Source organism: Corvus hawaiiensis, chromosome 8 (genome assembly GCF_020740725.1).
Source record: "Corvus hawaiiensis isolate bCorHaw1 chromosome 8, bCorHaw1.pri.cur, whole genome shotgun sequence".
Taxonomy (NCBI): domain Eukaryota; kingdom Metazoa; phylum Chordata; class Aves; order Passeriformes; family Corvidae; genus Corvus; species Corvus hawaiiensis.
This window is the reverse complement of record NC_063220.1, coordinates 14,511,891-14,529,573: the sequence shown is the minus strand read 5'-3', so window position 1 is coordinate 14,529,573 and position 17,683 is coordinate 14,511,891. Positions and strand designations below refer to the sequence as shown.

Sequence of the window (17,683 nt, the reverse complement as noted above, 5' to 3'; positions counted from 1 at the left end):
TTCCCAGACATAGGAGCAGTGGTAGGGCCACTCTGTCCCTCAAAGTCCTTGCTCCTCAGCACAGGGTGAGGACACAGGGTACACCGTGCCCTTGCTCTCTGTTTCTTACCTCCCATGGTTTCTATCCTTTTTCTTACAACAGGAAATAAAAGGGAATGTCACCAACACACTCTGTACTGTCTGTTCCCCAGATTGCCAGCCATGGGGCAGTGCCACCCCTCTCCTTGCACACCTCTGTCCATTCCTGCCTCACTGGCAGGCACCAGCCCAGGGCAGGGGGCTGTCAGCACCCACGTTGGCCCAGGACAAGTCAGGCTGCACCCACGTGATGGTTCCTGCACGTGGAGCTGCTGCTGGGAACGGCGATGGTGCACTGGGGGGGCCCGAGGCCAGAGACCGTGGCAAGGCACGTGCTGGTGGAGGCTCACTCGGCCAGGCTCGGGGTTTGAGGGATGCCGGATGGTGGGGAAGATGTTTTCCACATGAGAGCAGCTTTGCGCCCTGAAATTTCCACTGGCCAAGCCACGAGCATCCGGGAACGGCAGCCGAGACGGCTCCCAGCTGGCAGCGCTGCCGGATGGTGCAGGGGCAGGCAGCCACCACCACGGGGTCATGACCAGCTCCACTGCTGCCGAGCTGGGGGACAGCCAGGGGACACAGGGCAGCCACATGAGCTCTTCAGCGACCAAAACCATGCAAACTGCTGGCAGTGGTGGCAGAAAAGCATCATCCGCATCCTCGCCTCCTGTGAAAGGCTCCAAAACCTCAGAGTCTGCAGAGCTACAGGGTGGGAGCACTGGTACACACAGGGCTGTTTTTCAGGTGCTGAGGGATGATGCAAAGCAGAGGAGGCAAAGGCAGGTCCCAGCCGCCAGCCTCCGCCCGGGGGCAGGGCAGGAAGCCCCTAGCCCGCCACGGCCGGCAGCGTGGCCACATCACAGCCCCGTGTGGGGCCGGGAACACGGCCCTGCCCATGCTCTGACAAGGGCCCTGCTGTTCAGGGCTGCAGCTGCTCCGCGGAAGTAAACAGGGTCCCTGCCAGCACATTCCTGCCTGCCGTCCTGCCCGATCCCTCCTGCCTGCACATCCCCCACAACCGCTGGGGACACCCAGCACCTGGGAGGGGTGGACATCCCCACAGCGGTGCAGACCATGCGCAGCTGTCCCCGGCACGCACACCGTCCTCCGAAGGAAGGTGGAAGGGAACGGGGAGCCACCACCCAGGCAAGCAAATAAAATAAATGGCATTTATTAGCAAAATAGAGGACAGAAACTCTCACTCACAAGGCCCTGCCAGGTGGCCAGGGCCGCCCCGCACAGGCCCCCATGCTCTCTGCTGAGCTCTGTGCATCCTGCTGTTGCTCCTGCTGTGGCTGGTAGCCTTGGGGGTTCTGCCCTGGGCAGGGTGGGCAGAGCTGTCTGACAGCAACAGCATCCCCACAGCACCAACCAGCCCGCATGCTGCTCAGCCCTTGCGGTGAAGCAGCCCAGTGCTTTTGGACGCAGTGCAGAATCCGTCCCAGCTCTGAGACACAGAGTGCTCTGCCCGCCCACAGAGAGGAATGTGGGCTGAAAGTGCAGCCTCCTGGCTCAGTCCCGGCCCTCCCAGGCATCCTCCCGCTGCTTGTTCTCCAGGCGCTTCCTCTCTGCAGAGACAAGAGGGTCAATGCCACATCCCTATCATCCCACCTCCCTGTGGAGGTGGCTGGGGTCCACCCTGGTGCAGCCCCCTCCCACCCACCCTGTGAGAAGGAGTATGCATGAAGAAAGCCCTGCCATACTGCAGCCCCTCCAGGCATCCAAAACTCACCCTGAGCTTCTTGCAGCTTCCTCCGCTCAGCGTCTCGCTGGGCTGGTGTCTGGTTGCTCCGTACCCCGAGGGCACCAATCACCAGCCGCCTGGCCAGGACAGCTGATGTTTCAGGGCGCTCCTTGGCCGGCTGCAGGTATTCTGTGAAGATGGGGGACATCAGTGGGGCATTCTGGGAGGGACAGGGCAGCGGGCACAGCTGTGGAGCCGTGCTGGCTGCCCCACCCCTCCCCAATTATGAGGATGATATTGCAGCACAGTCACGAAGGCACAAGCTGGCACAGGGCAGCACCACTCACCAGCATATGCCCTGGCTTTGGCTTTAGAGGCACGGGTGCCCTGGGAGAGTGGGCGCGTCTTCACCATCAGGTGCTTGGAGCTGAGGGCATCGCGTGCTGCAGGAAGAGAGCAGCATGTCCACGTGCAGGGCCAGCCCCATGCCCAGGATCTGGCTGCAGGAGAGGGATGCCTCCTCTCTGCCCATCCCCAGCTGAACCAGGAGCAGTACCTGTTATGGGGCTGGAGAAGATGCCCAGGGCGTGCGTATCATCCACCCACTTAATATCAAAGCCTTTTTTCCTGCCAAAGAAAGGGAAGCTCAGCAAGGCATCGGCACCTGATGGGCAGCCGTCTGGAGCAGAGCCCAGGCAGGGAACCCCAGCACTGGGGACAGAGTGCTGGCAGACTCACTGATAGCTGCAGAAGACACGCATCAGGTCCTCAGTGCGGAAATCCGAGGGGAAATCGTAGATCTCGATGACGTGGGGCAGCTCATCATCGCTGATGTCTGGCGCAGCAGGTTCAGCCCCATAGTAGTTGAAGCGGGGTGACTGCTGGCTCTCCTGGTGCTTCACACTCCCTGAGAGCTGCAGCAGCAGGACAGGCACAGCACTGAGCAACCCATGCCCACCTGCCCCACAGCAGTTCCCAATCCATAGCAAGTGCTCCCCAGAAACTTGCTCAGACCCCAGCCCAGCATCGCAGATGGATTCATGGCATTGAGAATTAGGAGTTATCAGCCAGGGTTCTCATACCATGCACTTGCTTTTCCCATTACCAGCAGCCCTTCATTTGCCACGCTCTGCATCCCCATCGTGGACATGGTGGGAATGGCAGGGGTGGAACAGCATGTACACCTCTGAGCACATCACTCCTTCCACAGTGATGTGATGACCTGAAATACGTTTGGGGAAGAACAAGGAGCAGGACAGTAACGTCAGAAGGAAATGATGTCTCTCTGCCACATGGAAGCACCAGGCTCAGCGCGCCCTGACTGCAGCACATGCACCAAAGCAGCCCATCAGCACCCCAGATGCCAAGATGAAAAAGACTGAGGAGCACTGAGGAGCAAGTTCTGCTGGTTAACCACCTGTGCACCTAAAAATTTATGCTTTGTTTCTCATTTGAATTTGTCTGACTTCACTTTCCAGCCGGCAGTTCTTGTTCTGCCTCTGCTGGATGAAAGAACCCTCAGTCCCTGGTCCCCTCCCTGTCACAGCACTTACTAATGTTAATCAAGTCCCTTCTCAATCTTCTTCTTGATAAAATGGGTTGTGCACCTTTAATACCTCACAGCGGGGCACTTTCTCCAGCCCTAAGAGATGATGGCTGTAGAGCTTTTCTACCTTGCATATTTTTCAACCTTTATTTCAAAACACAGGCAGCAGCCTCCCACTGCCACAACACAGGGGTGCAGCCAGCCCCTATTTCCCTCTGTCTCACAGCATTGCCAGGACCAGCTGGTCACCCCGCACCACCTTCTGCCCAGTGGGCCACCCTGCATCACTTGCTGAACCCTTGCTTTCCAAACCACGCCGTGCCAGTGGCCAAGGGGACTCACTGCCCTGCTTCAGCTGAGACACCAGGGCAGGTGCAGTCCAAAACCACTGACAGCTGCCCTGTTCCCCCAGGAGCGTGGGGCTGGCACGATGCCAGGAAATGGGTACATAACTCAGGCGGGTTCCCACCCTGATCCCCTAAGCGATCATAGCAGAGCACACCACGGCTGCAAGGTTAGAGTCCATAAATCCCAGCCAGCTCAGTCGATAAAAAGTGCTCATTCCGACAATTTTATGGGGAAGATGGATTCACGGCAGGTGAGGGGGTGCTGCCATAGCGGCTGGATGCCAGCGGAGGGTAGAGCTGAGTTATGGAGCTCACGGGAGAGGCCAGCACTGCCAGCAGAGCCGCCTGCCCTGCCATCACCCCCGTGCAGGGCGGCACACTCAGGCACCCTGTGCCTGCTCGGGGGAGGCAAGGGAGTCATTCCCAGGCAGGATAAAGCCCTGCGGTGCTGCTTGAGGGAGCAGAGCACTCAGGTAGTGCCAGGCACTGGGAAGATGATTAGAGAGCAGGAGCACAGAGTGCTGGAGTGGTCCTTGACCTTCACAAATCACCAACTGTGGCGGGGCAGGAAGGACAGGAGCCGTCTGGCAGCAGGGCTCAGCCACACAGCAGGCACGGCTCAACAGGTCCCCCGGCACTGCCAGCCCCAGCACACAGCGTGCCAGCAGCTCCCCAGCCACGGGGCAGGGCAGGGATGGGAGCCATGGTAGAGTCCCCAGCCCTGGCAGGCATCCTGGGGACAGTTCGCTGATGGATGGACAGACAGATGACTGGGAAAATGAAGCCCGTCCATCACATCTCACTGCTCTCTAAAGACACACTCCTGCCAGAGCAGGTCAGAGGGGTCCGTGGCTGCTCACTTATACCACAGCCCTGGGCACGCACGCACCGCAGACCCTGCCGTGCCGCACCGCCTGATGGAGAGTCCACAGAGCCTGCAAGGAAATGGTCGCAGTGCTTAATTACTCTGTGTTCAAACTGATTTCTACTCTGAATTTGTCTGGTTTCAGCTTCCAGCCAATGGTGCTCACTGTGGTGTTTTTTTCCTGCTAGATTGAAGAGCCGTTCACTATCAGAAATCTCTCCTCCACAGAACGTCATAAATCTTGCTCTCTGCCAGCTATCTGCATTGCATAAGGATTTGGATACGGGGAAGACGTTACTAATTTTCTTGGTTTTTTTGTTAATTAACAACAGCTCCATCTTCCCGAGAGCCTGCACCCTCCCCAAGCAGCTACCTCCACCTGCCAAGAGTTCAGAGGGCTCAGGAAGCACGAGGCTCCACACGGGAATCTGCAGGGGACAAAGATGGCAACTTTTGATAAATCCCTATTTCTTTTTCACCCATTTTGGGAAGCTTTTTCAGGGTTTGAGCTCCCTGAAGAGCTCAAACTTGTCTCAGAGCTTGTGCATGGGGGAGCCAATACGGATACTCCTTGGAGTGAGAGCCTGTACTGCACAGCACAACCTTGCCCACAGCACCCTATGGCTGCACCATAACAGGGATCCTCCCTGACCTTCCTCCCCCGAGGACAAAGCCATGCCCACGGCAGCAGCCCACAGAAAGCCAATGCCACCTGCACCAGCTGCCTCAGAGCAGCAGTGCTGTCCTCCTAGCACCAGCACTCACCACAACCTCCCATCTGGAGTGGCTGAAGGGAGCACAGCCAGGCAAGGATGGGGATACCCAACGCCCTTCCACATCCCCCCAAACGCAAGCCCTGTGTGTCCCACCCACCGTCTCAGCACCATGCCAGGCTCCGAGAGGACACATCAGCGCAAGCATGGCCTTGCAGACAAGGCGGGATCCACGTCACCCAGTAAGTGTGCTCTTGAGTCAATCTCATCCCTTCACTGACACTGTTAGGAAGGCACCACCCACCACTTCACACCCTGATTCCAGCGGGGGTAGACAGATGCTGGATGTAACCATATTAACACTGTTTGTTTCTTCAGGTACATTAATGTCATTTGGAAAATTACCAGTTTGACACTACTGATTTAAAATGCAATAAGGGATATCCAGCCTTGCTCCAGGAGCTGAGCTTTCCTCGTGAACAGCAGCAGAACGGTGAGGGCCCTGGCACTAAGCAGCCAACTGTAGTAAATTCAGCAGCATGTGTGCAGGAGGGAATGGCAATGAGCCACAGCTGATTAAGAAGCCATAGTTTCGAGGAAACATCCTGCTGCTGTTTCAATGGGAGCCCATACATCTCAGCCCATTTCTTTATCACCAGCCCTGGTTTCACGAGGGTGCAGTTGCAGTTTATGGCACTTCAGCAGTTTTACTGGGTGCACTTTATGTACTACAGAGAGACGATCACCCCAGCCTTCACCAGCAACGCGGGATAGGATGGGACAGACGGGGAAAGGTGGAGATCCCAGGTGTTTTGGCACCACAGGGGAAGGCTGGCTCACAGCCAGCTAGGCTGACTATGCCCTGGGTGCAGCCCGCCCACCCCATGCACTCACCCCAGAGAACACAGGAAAAGACAACCCCCACATCCCAGTGGGCACCAGTCCCCATCCCTGCAAATCCCCACAAACACTGGCTTGCAGGAAGTACCTCCTCCAGCAGGCGTGGGTCCAGGCAGTCCCCATCATCGTTGAACAGCACATCCCAGCTCTCCTCGGCACCCGGGCTGGTCTGGCTCAGGGTTTCAGCACTGGCACTGCTCTGTCCTTCCTTTGGAGAGCTGCTGTGGAGACCTTTCTCTTCCTTCTCAGCCTCCTGGTGCTTCTGCAGCGAGCCCATATCCTCATCTGGCCTTGCCAGCTCCTTGGCCCAGGATGCAGGCGAGATCCCCTCCATGCCATGGCACAGCAGCTCTAGGGGCAGTGGGGGCTCACAGCTTTCCAGAGGTGCTCCGTCCCATGGGCTGCTCTCAGCCCCAGCACTGCCATCTCTGCAGGCAGAGGCAGAAGTGCTGCCCGCTTTCTCTACAGCAGACACCAGGTCACCCTCCTCACCGGGATCCCCAGCACCAGCAGTGCTCTCCTCCATCACAGGCAGGAGCTGGGATGGGCTGCCCATGCCCTGCCGTGGAGTGCTGCCCCCTGGGAGTACTGGCACACCGCCCACGCTACCCCCCAGCAACACAGGTTCACAGCTGGCTCCTGGTGCACACAAGGTGCTCTCCCCAGGAAGCTCAGCCCTTCCTCCCCACGTCTCCTCTTCCTTCAGTAACCCAGTGGCACAACCCTTGCTCTGCTCTGCCAGGAGAGACCTGTCTTCCTCCCTCTCCTCCTCCCAGGCTTTCAGACCCACCAACCGGGGCACCCTGTCATGGTTGCCCACCCCTTCTGACTCCAGGACAGCCTCTCCCAGGCTTTGGGAGAGGTTCCCAGCTGGATCTGGGGTGCTGTCCCCCAAGTGTTCCAACACATCACTCAGACCTGTCTGACAAACCAGTGCTGGGCTAGCAGCAGGTGTTGGGCTAGTGGGGTCATCCCCAGGCTCGGGGGTAGCCTTCACAGCCCCAGTCTGGGCACTCGGTGGGGATGGAGGGTCAGGCTCAGTCCTTATCATCCTGTGGCCGTGGCTGAGCTCTCCGGGTCCTTCATGAGATGCTTTATCCTGCCTGTCCCAGGGCTGAGCAACAGCTGGATCTGGGCATGGCTCACACACGCTGGGTGATGCCTCCAGGCTTTCCAGTGCAATGGGGCAGCTGCCTCCCATCCTATGGCTGTGCCTGGCAGAGGCTGTCCGCAGCTCCTTTGGGCCGGAATCCACCTTGTTCTCCCTCCTTGCTGCTCTGCCTGCCTGCGTTCTGGCACGGGGGCTTGGCCTCTGCCCCTCGCCACTGCCCCAGCCAGCATCCTGCACCAGGCAGTGGTTCTCGGGCTCCCAGCGGTGCCCCACGCGTGCATCGCCTGCCGCCTTTGCCTCTCTCTCCCGCCGCGCTTTGGGCACGTAGAGGGCCATGTCAGGCTTCCTGCGGCGCGTCCGGCTGCCCTCCGCCTCCTGCTGCATGGTGCCACCGCTACCTGCAAGGAGAGCACAGCGTCACTGTCCCGCCCACAGCCCAACAGCCCCAGAGCCAAGTGCATAGTGGGCAGCCCCCACCCAGGTCACTGAGTCGGCGTCCCAGCACCCATCCCTGCTCCCTCAGCAGCTGGCACAGTGATGGATTGTGGAGCCCCAACGCTGCCCCGCAGTAGCGTATTTGCAGACAGGGTTTGGGGCCCGGAGCACCCCACAGCCCTACAGCCTTTGGTGGGGCATATCCAGCTCGGGGGAAGCAGGGAAATCCCAACAGAATCACTGAGGCACCAGACCCATTCCAGCAGCTGCTACCTGGGACCCTCCACCCCAAGGGAGCAGGGTCTGCAGCTGAAGTAGAACACCAACACCATGCACTACTCAGGCATCAAAAGCCACAGAGAAGCCTGAGGCAGCCACAGAACAACAGAAAGCAAACCCCAGCGCAGGGATACCCTGGCGCGGGACCATGGCATGCTGCAGCCCCGCTCACCTGCTGCCCCATCCAGACAGAGATTTATTTTTCATCATCTTTGGCAGAAGCAGGCATGCCGCAAGCGGCCAGGCCCCCCTGCCCCTATAAATATGCATCAGACAGGGTTTATGGAGACGGATGGTGCAGGGGGCTACACTGTGGTTGAGGGGAAGGCAGAGCGGGGCTGGGCTGGGGCCCCATGATTAATCACTGCCCACTCCGTTTAGGGGGATTCATCACAGGCCGCTGTCAGGTAAATCACTGGAAAAACACCTCTTCAGTAATTAATGTGAAGTGACGGATGGACAGCCCCTGGGCCCATTAATCTGGACCATCAGCGCCGACCAAGATTATGAATGTCAGGATGCATAAACTGCCGGCAGATCAATAGGGCCAGGAACCCATCCAAGGCTCTCATTTCCGAGGCACCTCCGGTACATTAGCCTCCCCTCCACACAGCCCCTGACCGAGGCGCGAATGCTCCCCGTGGCCCCCCACCAACAGCCAGCAGCGGTGCCGGGATGGCGAAGGGAGGCCAACCACTGGCTGCAAAGTGGCTGGGGCTGCCCATGCCACGTGGCATCATCCCCTCTTCGTGATGGATGGACAGGCCGTTGCCTTGGCATGATGGATGAGTCTCTCGTGGCTCTCTGGAAACCACTGGAAAAGCCCAGCAGGGCAGCACCCCCAGCATGACCGCGGCGCCTGTGCCTGCACCTCATGCTGCAAAGGTGGGCAGGAACACAACACGCAGGCACGGGCACTGTGGTGATGCTGAGCACCATCCCAGGGCTGCCCCAATCATTTTTCTGTCTCCACAGCTCTTGTCATTTTTTTCCCCCTCTTTGATACACTAATTTTACTGGCAGAACGATCCCCTTTATCTTTATCGACCGCAAGAAAGGAATGTATCCTACAAACCTTCCAAGGACTGGATTAGTAATTTTTCAACACTGAGGCATTATACATTTTCTCACCAAGTGGCAGCCCAAGTGCCAGAGGGGAGGGGGCACTGGAAGCCCCCCTGGCACCACCATTTCCAACCACAGAGGGCTTCCAACTGCACTGAAACATGTTCTGCTAAAGGACTTTTCCCAGCCAAGCCCAGAGTCCCAGCCCATGGCTCATCACTGAATGTCTTGTGGGGGTCAGTGATCTCCCCAGGCTCTGCTTTCTGAGAATTTCCAGCATGGCGAGCAACCAGAAGCAGCATTGTTCCATGCACATCCCATGTCACCTCCAAGAGCCTTTGCGCACAGGATTTATGGGCTCCTCAAAAGCTTGCCATTCACCTTGCCTCACCCTCCAAAGCAGATGGTGCAGCATTAGCTGGACGGCTGGTGCTGGGAGCATCCTCTCCCTACACAGCTTTGCCCTCTGCCTGCCACACACTGCTGGGGAAGAGCTCCTTCCTGCAGCCTAGGAAGAAGCACAGCAAGGTGGCAGATGACCCACACTGGCAGCGATGCTGCAGGACTTTGTTTTTTCCCCACAGGGCAGCACAGCTCCTGCCCCCAGGCTATTACACACTTCATCGATGCCACAGCCACGGGTCAGCACCGACTGATTTCATGCTCCGGGAGGCAGAGCAATGGCCCTGGCTTTGGGTCTCATTCACACTACGCTAGGCAGGGCAATCCTGCCACTTCCAGAGTCTGGGACCAAGCTTGCCCCACAAAGACAGGCAGCGATGGGCAGTGCATCCCCAGAAAGGCCCATGCTGCCCCAGATGCTGTCCTGTTTTATGGAGCTGCCTGGCAAAACAACTCAGCACTGTGGCACCAAGCAGGGAAAGGCCATGGCACCATGGTAAAAGCGGTGATGGGATCACTGCCCAGCTGTCTGGCATGTAAAGCCCACCAGCCCAGCACAACATAGCCTGGCATGGCCAGAAGGATACTGGATCATCAGCCAGAGCTCCCTGAAGACACAGGCTCCCCCTGCACTGTTCCCAGGAACATGCTGCTCATGGGGAGCTTGTGCTCATGGTATGTGTTTGTGAAGTCGCAGCGAGCTGCCCCATCATGTGCCAGCCTGTGTTTCTCCTCTAGTGAACATCTGCAGCACACATGGGCAGCATTTTCTCCCTGATTTCTCTCCCTGTCCTGTCCAGGGAAGGACCCCACAAACAAGAGCAAGCCAGCCACAGTCCTCCTCAGGGAACCTGGGAACAGACAGGGATGCTGGGCTGTGGTGCTCATGTGGAACATGCCAGTTCCTGGAGAAGTCTCAGTGCCATGCAGCACCCTCTCAGCAGGCTGCTGCATTTCCTGGCAGGGAGCTGTATTTTTAGCCTTCGAGGTTTCTAATTCCACTCAATCCATATTCCCATCGATAGAATAGATAACCTTAAAGCCTTAAAAGTGAACAGGGATGGCAATACTGGGGGACCAGGAGCCTTGGGGGACCTCACGCAGCCTTGGCATGCAGCTCGCACACCACAATGTCACTCTTTACAGCCTGCAGCAGATTGGGCTCTTTGAAGGGGAAAAAATTAACCACAATAACAAGATTAATAAAAAGGCAGGTACAAGGAGATTCTAAACAGCTCCACTGGGGAACCTGCCACTCGAAGGACTCATCTCATGCCAGGCACGTGCCATGGCACACTTACCAGCTGCACAACACCAGCCCCTGGCAGCCCAGGCAAGGATTGTCAGAGGTTTTGGCTACCCTGCACCTCTCCTGCTCTCAGCAGAGCTCCAGCCCAGGCCACCTGGCTCAACAGCAGGCGGCAGGGCCAGGGAAGGACCTGGATACCTGGTGGAGACAGACAGAGCAAAGGCAAGAACACAGAGCCACTGGTAGGAGGCAAAGCAAAGCATTCAAGGCGCAAAGAGCTGCATTCCATCCAACTTCTGCCTGCAGCCCCGAGGGCTTTAAGACGTCCCTGTGCCTTGCTGCCAGGAGAAAGACGCTCTCCAGTAGACACAGCAAACGCTGGCTATGTGAGGGGCTGGCAAAAGCGTCAAAGGCACTGAGAGAGATTTCAATCGTGCCTTTCACTTGCAATACTCTTAGGAGACACCTGGAATAGATGCTCTTAGGAGATACCTGGAACAAGAGAAGGGGAACATTCCAGACAGGAAAATGATTTGTAAGTCAATAGTGTCCCCTCACAGCTGCAGGGGGGCAGGGGGGGAGGGAAGGGACAACAAACCAGCATAAGGAGTTAACAGCCAGAATGCTAAGGGGAATACAAAGGACTTCACAAATATACCCAGGCAGAATCAGCACAAAAGTGAAAAGGTCTATTAATAAACAAGGAGGGAGAGAAAATTAATGATGGCTCAAAAATAAAGATGACTCAAAAGGGAAAAATCACTGTTTTTAAACAGAAAAATGCAAATGAGGCAAAGGCCTTGCAAAAACAGCTGCAGGGAAAGCGAAAACAGCATGTCCACACAGACACAGTCACCTGGCCAGCCTGGCCAGTGCGGAGACGAACCTATTAACCCGCTGACACACAGTGCCGAGAAGAAACCAGAACCCCAGTGATGGGTAGAGCAAACAAGGCACTGATTTTCTGTGCAAGAAAGGACAACAAAACCAGAGCTGAGAACAGGATAAACCCTGTTCCTATCCCTAGCACAGAACAAAACTGGCAGGTAAAGGAGCCTGCACACCCAACACAATGAATGGTGGGTGGACATTGGCTTGCCCAGAGGAGTTATTTCAGAAGAATCACTGGGTAAAGCTTTTTGATAAGGCAAGCAAGAGCCAACTCAGCTGAACTTCAGGGTCTCATTTTACACCATCTCTCCAACTTTTACTTGAATAGTGAATTGTCATTAAATTTGCAGATGATACTGAGCAGCGAGCTGTTGCAAACACCATCCAGAGTAGACACCATTCAAAGGATCCAAGAAATGTAAGCAGGAAACAAAGCAAGACCCAGCCTGGGAAAATGAAGGTAAAATAACCCAAAGTAGCTACTCATGGAGCAACAGCAGCCTGAACAGCAAGGCCCAGAGCCCTACAATGCACTTACACCAGAAAGCAAGTGACTGGAGTGACCACCCCAAAATGTGCAAGAGGCAGATCTGGTCACCAGCATCATGCCATGGGCCACTCTAGGGCTGTGACAGCCCCACAGCAGGCAGCACACAGAACCTCGCAGGTGGTGTGAACAGACGAGGATGCCAGGGGCCCGAAGGCAGGCACGAAAAAGAGTGCCCAGCACCTGTGAGCACCAGGTGCCACGGCATGGCAGACTGGCGCACCGAGCACCCAGGGACCCGTGAAACTCCCCGGCACTCAAGGGCTGACACATCGTCCTGCGACTCTGTACAGTGGGGGGAATTATGGGGTCTGCAACGTGCCATGTTATCCCGGGGGTTGCCTGCCAGCGGACTGGGGGAGGTGGGCCTTCAGGTGGGGATCAGGACTGGGACAGGGCGTGGGGAGCAGGGCTGGGGAACAGGGATGGGACAGGGGGTAAGGATCAGGGCTGGGACACCAGGGAGGGGGAGAGCGGGGCAGCACCGGGAGCGAGCAGGGTGCGCAGCCCGGGCCGCCGTGCCCCGGTACCGAGCGCCCCGCCGTGCCGGGCCGGGCCGTGCCGGGCCGCGCCGCCCGCCAGGCCCCGCCGTTACCAGTGGCCGCGCCGGGTCCCCCGTCGCTCCGCGCCGCCGCTTCCGCCGCGCCGAGCCCGCCCCGCCGTGGGGAGCGCCGGGACCTGTAGTGCGGCCCCGGCATCCGCCCCGCCCCGCCCCGGCCGCCGCTCCTCCCCCGCGGCCGCGGGCACACGGGCCGGGGCCGCCACGGCGCGTCGTCGCTCTCCGGCGCCGCCCGGCAGCCGCCGGCGATGGTGGCGGACAGAGGGAGAGCGACCCTCGTTCCCGCCCGCGCGTGGCCCCGCGTGGGGCTGCCGTAGGTCTCCCGTTACCCTTCAGTGTCACACGCCGGGCGGGAGCCGTGGTGCTCGCTGTGACGGGGCGGGCAGACATGGGGACACCGGGCTACAAAGGCTTTGGGCAAGCTGGTGCGGCCGCCCTAATTAGTTTGGCTGATGGGCAGCGGGTCTCTGCCCGCTCCCCGCCCCAGGACCTGCTTCCGATGCGATTTCCAACCTGCTGTCTCCCAGCCAGCCCCATGGTGTGGTACCGGAGAAAAGGTGACCCGGGGAAGAGGAATGTCCCATGGCGTGCACGCTGCTTGCCCGTGCAGGGACCGGGGCAGCCGACAGCCAGAGCGGCTTCTGCAGCTCCCCCTAGACTCTGAAGCTGCCGAGGGACAGGGGACCGGTCACGGGCCGCCCTGGCAAGGTGCCACTGCGGCGTCGCATGGGGCATCCGTGAATGGGCCTGTGCCAAGCATCTTACCCCTTGTTAGGCGCAGTTTCGAGGCTGGGACCGCTGATGCCTGAGGTCTGGGATACCCCGAAGTACTCAGACCTTCCTGGCTGCCCAGTGTGGGTCGCAGAACAGCCCCAGGGGCTCAGACTAGGATAGGTACACTCATCCCAACTCAGACAGGTGCCCCTGTGCAGGACAAGGAAAGCTCACACCAGGCAGGGCCACGCGGCATCCCCTGGGGAGCAACCCCTATGCCAGCCTCATGTGGCACTCAGGGGACCATGTTCCCTCTCACAGGTAATCGATGGCAGCAGATCCTGATCGCTTTCATTATTATTATTTTCTTATGCATGTGCGCACAGGAGATTTATCGCCAGCTATGGAGGCAAAATCAATTATTCATGTTATAAATTAGAAAATGATTTATGTTTGTGGGAGGCCAAGCAGTGTGGAGCCCCTGGCCACGTGGGAGCTGGGTTTGTCTGGGAATGGCACCAGACAGCCCCTGCCAGCACTTACCCGGTTTCTCCATCCCTTCTGTTCCCTGGGTGCCCTACCCTGGGTTGCCCCCATCCTGTCACAGCCCCAGGGTGACCCAAGGATGGTGATTGGCAGGCAGCATCCAGCCTCTCCCACTCTGTAAATCCAGGTGTTGTGGACAGAGCCCGAAGAAGGCTGGGAACTGCCGTGGCCTGGTCACCCTGGCCAGTGCAACAGAATGATGCTCCACAGCAGTTTCCATGACAGCAGTAACACAGTCCAAGTGCTGCAAGGTGTGGGCTGCAGAAGGACCCCCTTCTTTTTGTCCACTAGAAACATGATCTCATGTCCTCTCCAGCCTCAGCCACTGTGTCTGTGCTGCTCCTTCCCTCAAAGGTCACAGTGGTACCCTCCAGACTGCCACCCGTGGGAACAGAGACCCATCACACCGCTAACACCCCCATTCTCCTCAGGAAAGGGCAGATGGGTCAGGGCATCCCACCTGAACCAGTCCCTCAGGTCAGGTACCCCAGAATGGTACTGTAGGGTTTGGTTTGACCATGGCTCAGCTTCTTCTGGGCTGGAGTGTCCTGGGGTGTCCTGGGACTCTTCCCAGGCATGGAGATCCCACGCCCTAAAGGCTGACTCTAGTTCTGCACAGAGCAGGGTGGCACTGAGCTCCCACTGCTCCCAGTTTTGGGACAGGGGGTCAACTATTGCTGCCTGGTCTGCCCCCAGTGCAGCCATGCCCCAGGCACTCAGCTCAGTGCTGGTGGGAGCTGCAGTATCTCATGGCTCTGCATTAGTGGTCCCAGTACCTCGGTCCAAAATCCCCCTGCCCATGTCGTGTACCCCGTGGGAGCGCATGCCGGGAGCCAGCCAGCCGCTCTCTGCTGATAGCTGGGATTGTTCTTTCTTCTGAAGAGTGTTGATCTAAAGCTGCCATGTCTGTGCCTCCCGGGGGACAGCAGAGCAAGCCGGGAGTTGCTGCCTGGCTCTCCTTGTCTGTTCATCTGCAGCTGCATCAGCTGGGGCCATGGGGAGGCACAGGCTGAAAGGAGCAGTGTGGGAGAGAAAGGAGCTGTTGGCAGTCCCAGATCTGGCACTGATCTCGAGTGAGCTGTGCATCCAGTCCCTGTTTGCACAGCATCCTGCACTGGCTTGAGCCCTGGCCCTTGGGATGGGAAGGAAGGACTGCATGGGGTGACCTCAGCTCTCCCTCACCAACCTTTTCTCTGTGAGCCCTGGAGCCTCCTCACAGCCACCAGAGAGCCTGTCAACTCCTATGACTCCCAGGGCTCTCACGGAGCTGAGAACTTGCTGGTTCAACATACTCATGGGGGTGTCAGAGGGGACAGGGGTTTTGGCTGCTCCTCCCTGGCTCCTTGCCAGGGTTTGAGCAGGAGGAACATGGATGACCAGGCATGGTCCAGGGACGGGGAACCACCTTGTCCACAACCAAGGCTGTTGCACCCAGCAGACTGTCAGACTCCAGCCAGTCCTGGGGGCCCTCTGGGACCGCACATGGGTGCAGAGGGTTCCCTGGCTGCTCTGCTCTGGTCCTAAAAGACCCAGACAACCCAAGAAGTTCAGAGGACTGCCACCTGGAACCCCACCAAGCTGTGGACAAACAGGAAATGAATGAATCACATTCTGGGGCTGAGCATTGCCTCAAGCACCTGGTCCCAGAGAGCACAGGGCCGGCCCGTGCTTGTGTGAGCATCCCACTGATTTATTGCTGCAGAGCAAATGCTTACAGAGTGCTTTTGGCAGAGAAAAGCTCTAGGGAACTGCAAGGGGTGTGCAGGAACAACAGGGGAATTGCCTGTCAGCTCCATTGTGCCAGAGGCACCCAGAGTGCTCACAGTCCTGGGTCTCTCTCCTGTACCTGGCCAGGGAACACACTCAGCCTGTGGGGAGGGGACTGCAGAGAGCTTGGGGCTGGGGTGGATTAGATCTGCTTTGCATTATTGCACCAAACACCTGGGGACTCGGCGGCTCGTGACAGTGCTGTATAATGCAGGGAAGCAGGCGGTGGTGCGGGCAGACACCGGTGCTGCCGGTGGCTGGCGGGCAGGGAAGCGGTACGGCCCTAGGAGTGCGGGCTGGCTGTGGAGGGGGGAGCCAGGTTCTCTTGCTCCTTGTTCTCCTGCACATCGACAATGAATAGGCACAGAAGGCAGTGCTTGTGCTGCAGGAATCAATACCGCTCCGGGAGCGGCCTGGGTGCTCCTCCCTGCACTCCCGCGGGAGCCATCCCCCAGTGTCTCTCCCACAGCTATCGCTGTAGGCTCCTTCCCGCTGTTGCCTTGCTTCCAGCACTCTGAGCAGGACTGTGCAGCGGCAGGGAGAGACAGCCCCGGGGCTAGGGAGCTTGCTAACCTGGATAGCCTGGCTCCTTTTGGAGATTGGGGGAATATGAAGGAGAAACCTCTTGTGAGGGATCCAGCTTTTATGACGACTCGAATTGGCTCCTATTGGCACTGTCACAGCCTGCTCCGTCATGGCCCGTTCTGCCACAGTCCCTAGAAGGTATCAGGGTGCCGTGGCTGACTCTAGTAGGCACAGATGCTGCCAGGAGGTGATTTCTGCCCAGCAGACTGTGTTCAGAGATGTTGCAACCTGAAGCAACTCCCAATCTCACCCAGCACTGGCTGTGGCAGTGCTGCTGCATCCAGTGCCAGCCCTGCCCCATGGGAAGGAACTCCACTGCTTTTGATAAACTTTAATTGATTCATCAATGGGATCCACTTGGAGCTGATAAATCTTTCAGGAGCCCTGGCAGAGGAGGCTGAGCTGTGCAGGCTGGGCATTCCCCTGCCTCCTTGCAGCTGCATGGCTTCTCTGAAGCAGCTGGCTGCCCCAAGTGTGTCCTGCCAGCCCCATGTGTCCTGCCAGCCCCAGCTGGCTGCCAGCAGCACCCCAGGTTCCCCTGCAGCCTGTTTGCTCTTTCCCGGACAGGGATGCTGCCTGGGAGGGCTGTAGCACAGTCCGATGCCTCCACCCTGCTGAGCTTGGCCAGGGAGCCCCATCCCAGTGCTGCTGGGGAGGGACATCATTGCCCTTGGCTGGGAAGAGCTGATGGTTCCTGGCTCCATTGCAGCACCAGCCAGGTCCTTCCTCTGTCCTCCTGTCACCTCTCCTGGCATGGGACAGGGCAGTCCCCGGGCTGGGCACTGGTGTTGGTACATCTCCATACCAGACATGGCTCTGGGATCCCAGGGGGACAAGTCCAGCTCGTCCCATAGGGCCACGTCCTGCAGGGGGGTAGTGGAATGCTCTCACTCCCCCACCCTGTGTCCCAGCAGGTAAGAGGGAAAGCAGGGACAGGGACTGCGAGGCAGGAGGTAAGCACAGGCGGATCCGGTTACAGGCAGCACGGGGCAGAGAGATAGGCAGAGAACAGCAATGCAGCAAAAAGGGCTTTTAGTGATAATAAATAATTAACATTTCTAATGATGTCCCGGCGACAGGAAGAGTCCAAGCGAGGACCCGGGGGCACTGTGCACGGTGACAGGAGAGGCTGGGGACCGCGCAGGGTCCAGGGAGGCTGTGCAAAGACAGGGGCTAGGCTGTGAGAGAGCTGCAGGGCTGGGGGTCCCAGGGCAGGGGCTGGGCACCCCCGGAGCCCCCCTGGGTGAGCAGTGTCTGGAGTTCAGCATTCACACCCTGCTGCTGCCAAGGGTGCAGGAAACCTGTGAGAAAGAGGACTGGAAGACTAGATTAAACAAATTTTGGGGTCAATCTGACCTCTGTGATGGTAATGCCTTCCCAGGGTTCACCTGAGAGGGACT

The 17,683-nt window shown here is 58.3% G+C and overlaps 1 protein-coding gene across 2 annotated transcripts; it reads right to left on the bottom strand.

Moving 5' to 3' along the window:
• Window positions 1-1,233: 1,233 nt before the first annotated feature.
• Window positions 1,234-12,749, bottom strand: R3HCC1L (R3H domain and coiled-coil containing 1 like). Of its 2 annotated transcripts, none has more exons than XM_048311787.1 (7): window positions 12,708-12,749; window positions 6,222-7,642; window positions 2,501-2,676; window positions 2,319-2,389; window positions 2,110-2,205; window positions 1,811-1,951; window positions 1,234-1,646 (listed from the first exon to the last, which is right to left on the bottom strand). In XM_048311787.1, exons 2-7 carry the CDS (start codon window positions 7,626-7,628, stop codon window positions 1,591-1,593), a joined length of 1,947 nt encoding a protein of 648 aa, XP_048167744.1. In that variant the 5' UTR covers window positions 7,629-7,642; window positions 12,708-12,749; the 3' UTR covers window positions 1,234-1,590. The 2 variants fall into 2 exon arrangements, with proteins under 2 accessions (XP_048167744.1, XP_048167745.1); XM_048311788.1 differs by lacking the exon at window positions 12,708-12,749 and adding an exon at window positions 10,727-12,632.
• Between the last annotated feature and the right edge of the window lie 4,934 nt (window positions 12,750-17,683).

What these genes read in the sequence shown, in the direction of transcription:
- R3HCC1L (XM_048311787.1), bottom strand. Translation starts at nt 7,628, where the DNA reads ATGCAGCAGGAGGCGGAGGGCAGCCGGACGCGCCGCAGGAAGCCTGAC. An exon ending in ACCCACGCCTGCTGGAGGAG is followed by an intron (nt 2,677 to 6,221) that starts GTACTTCCTGCA and finishes CTGCTGCTGCAG; the next exon opens with CTCTCAGGGAGTGTGAAGCA. An exon ending in CTTCTCCAGCCCCATAACAG is followed by an intron (nt 2,206 to 2,318) that starts GTACTGCTCCTG and finishes CTCTTCCTGCAG; the next exon opens with CACGCGATGCCCTCAGCTCC.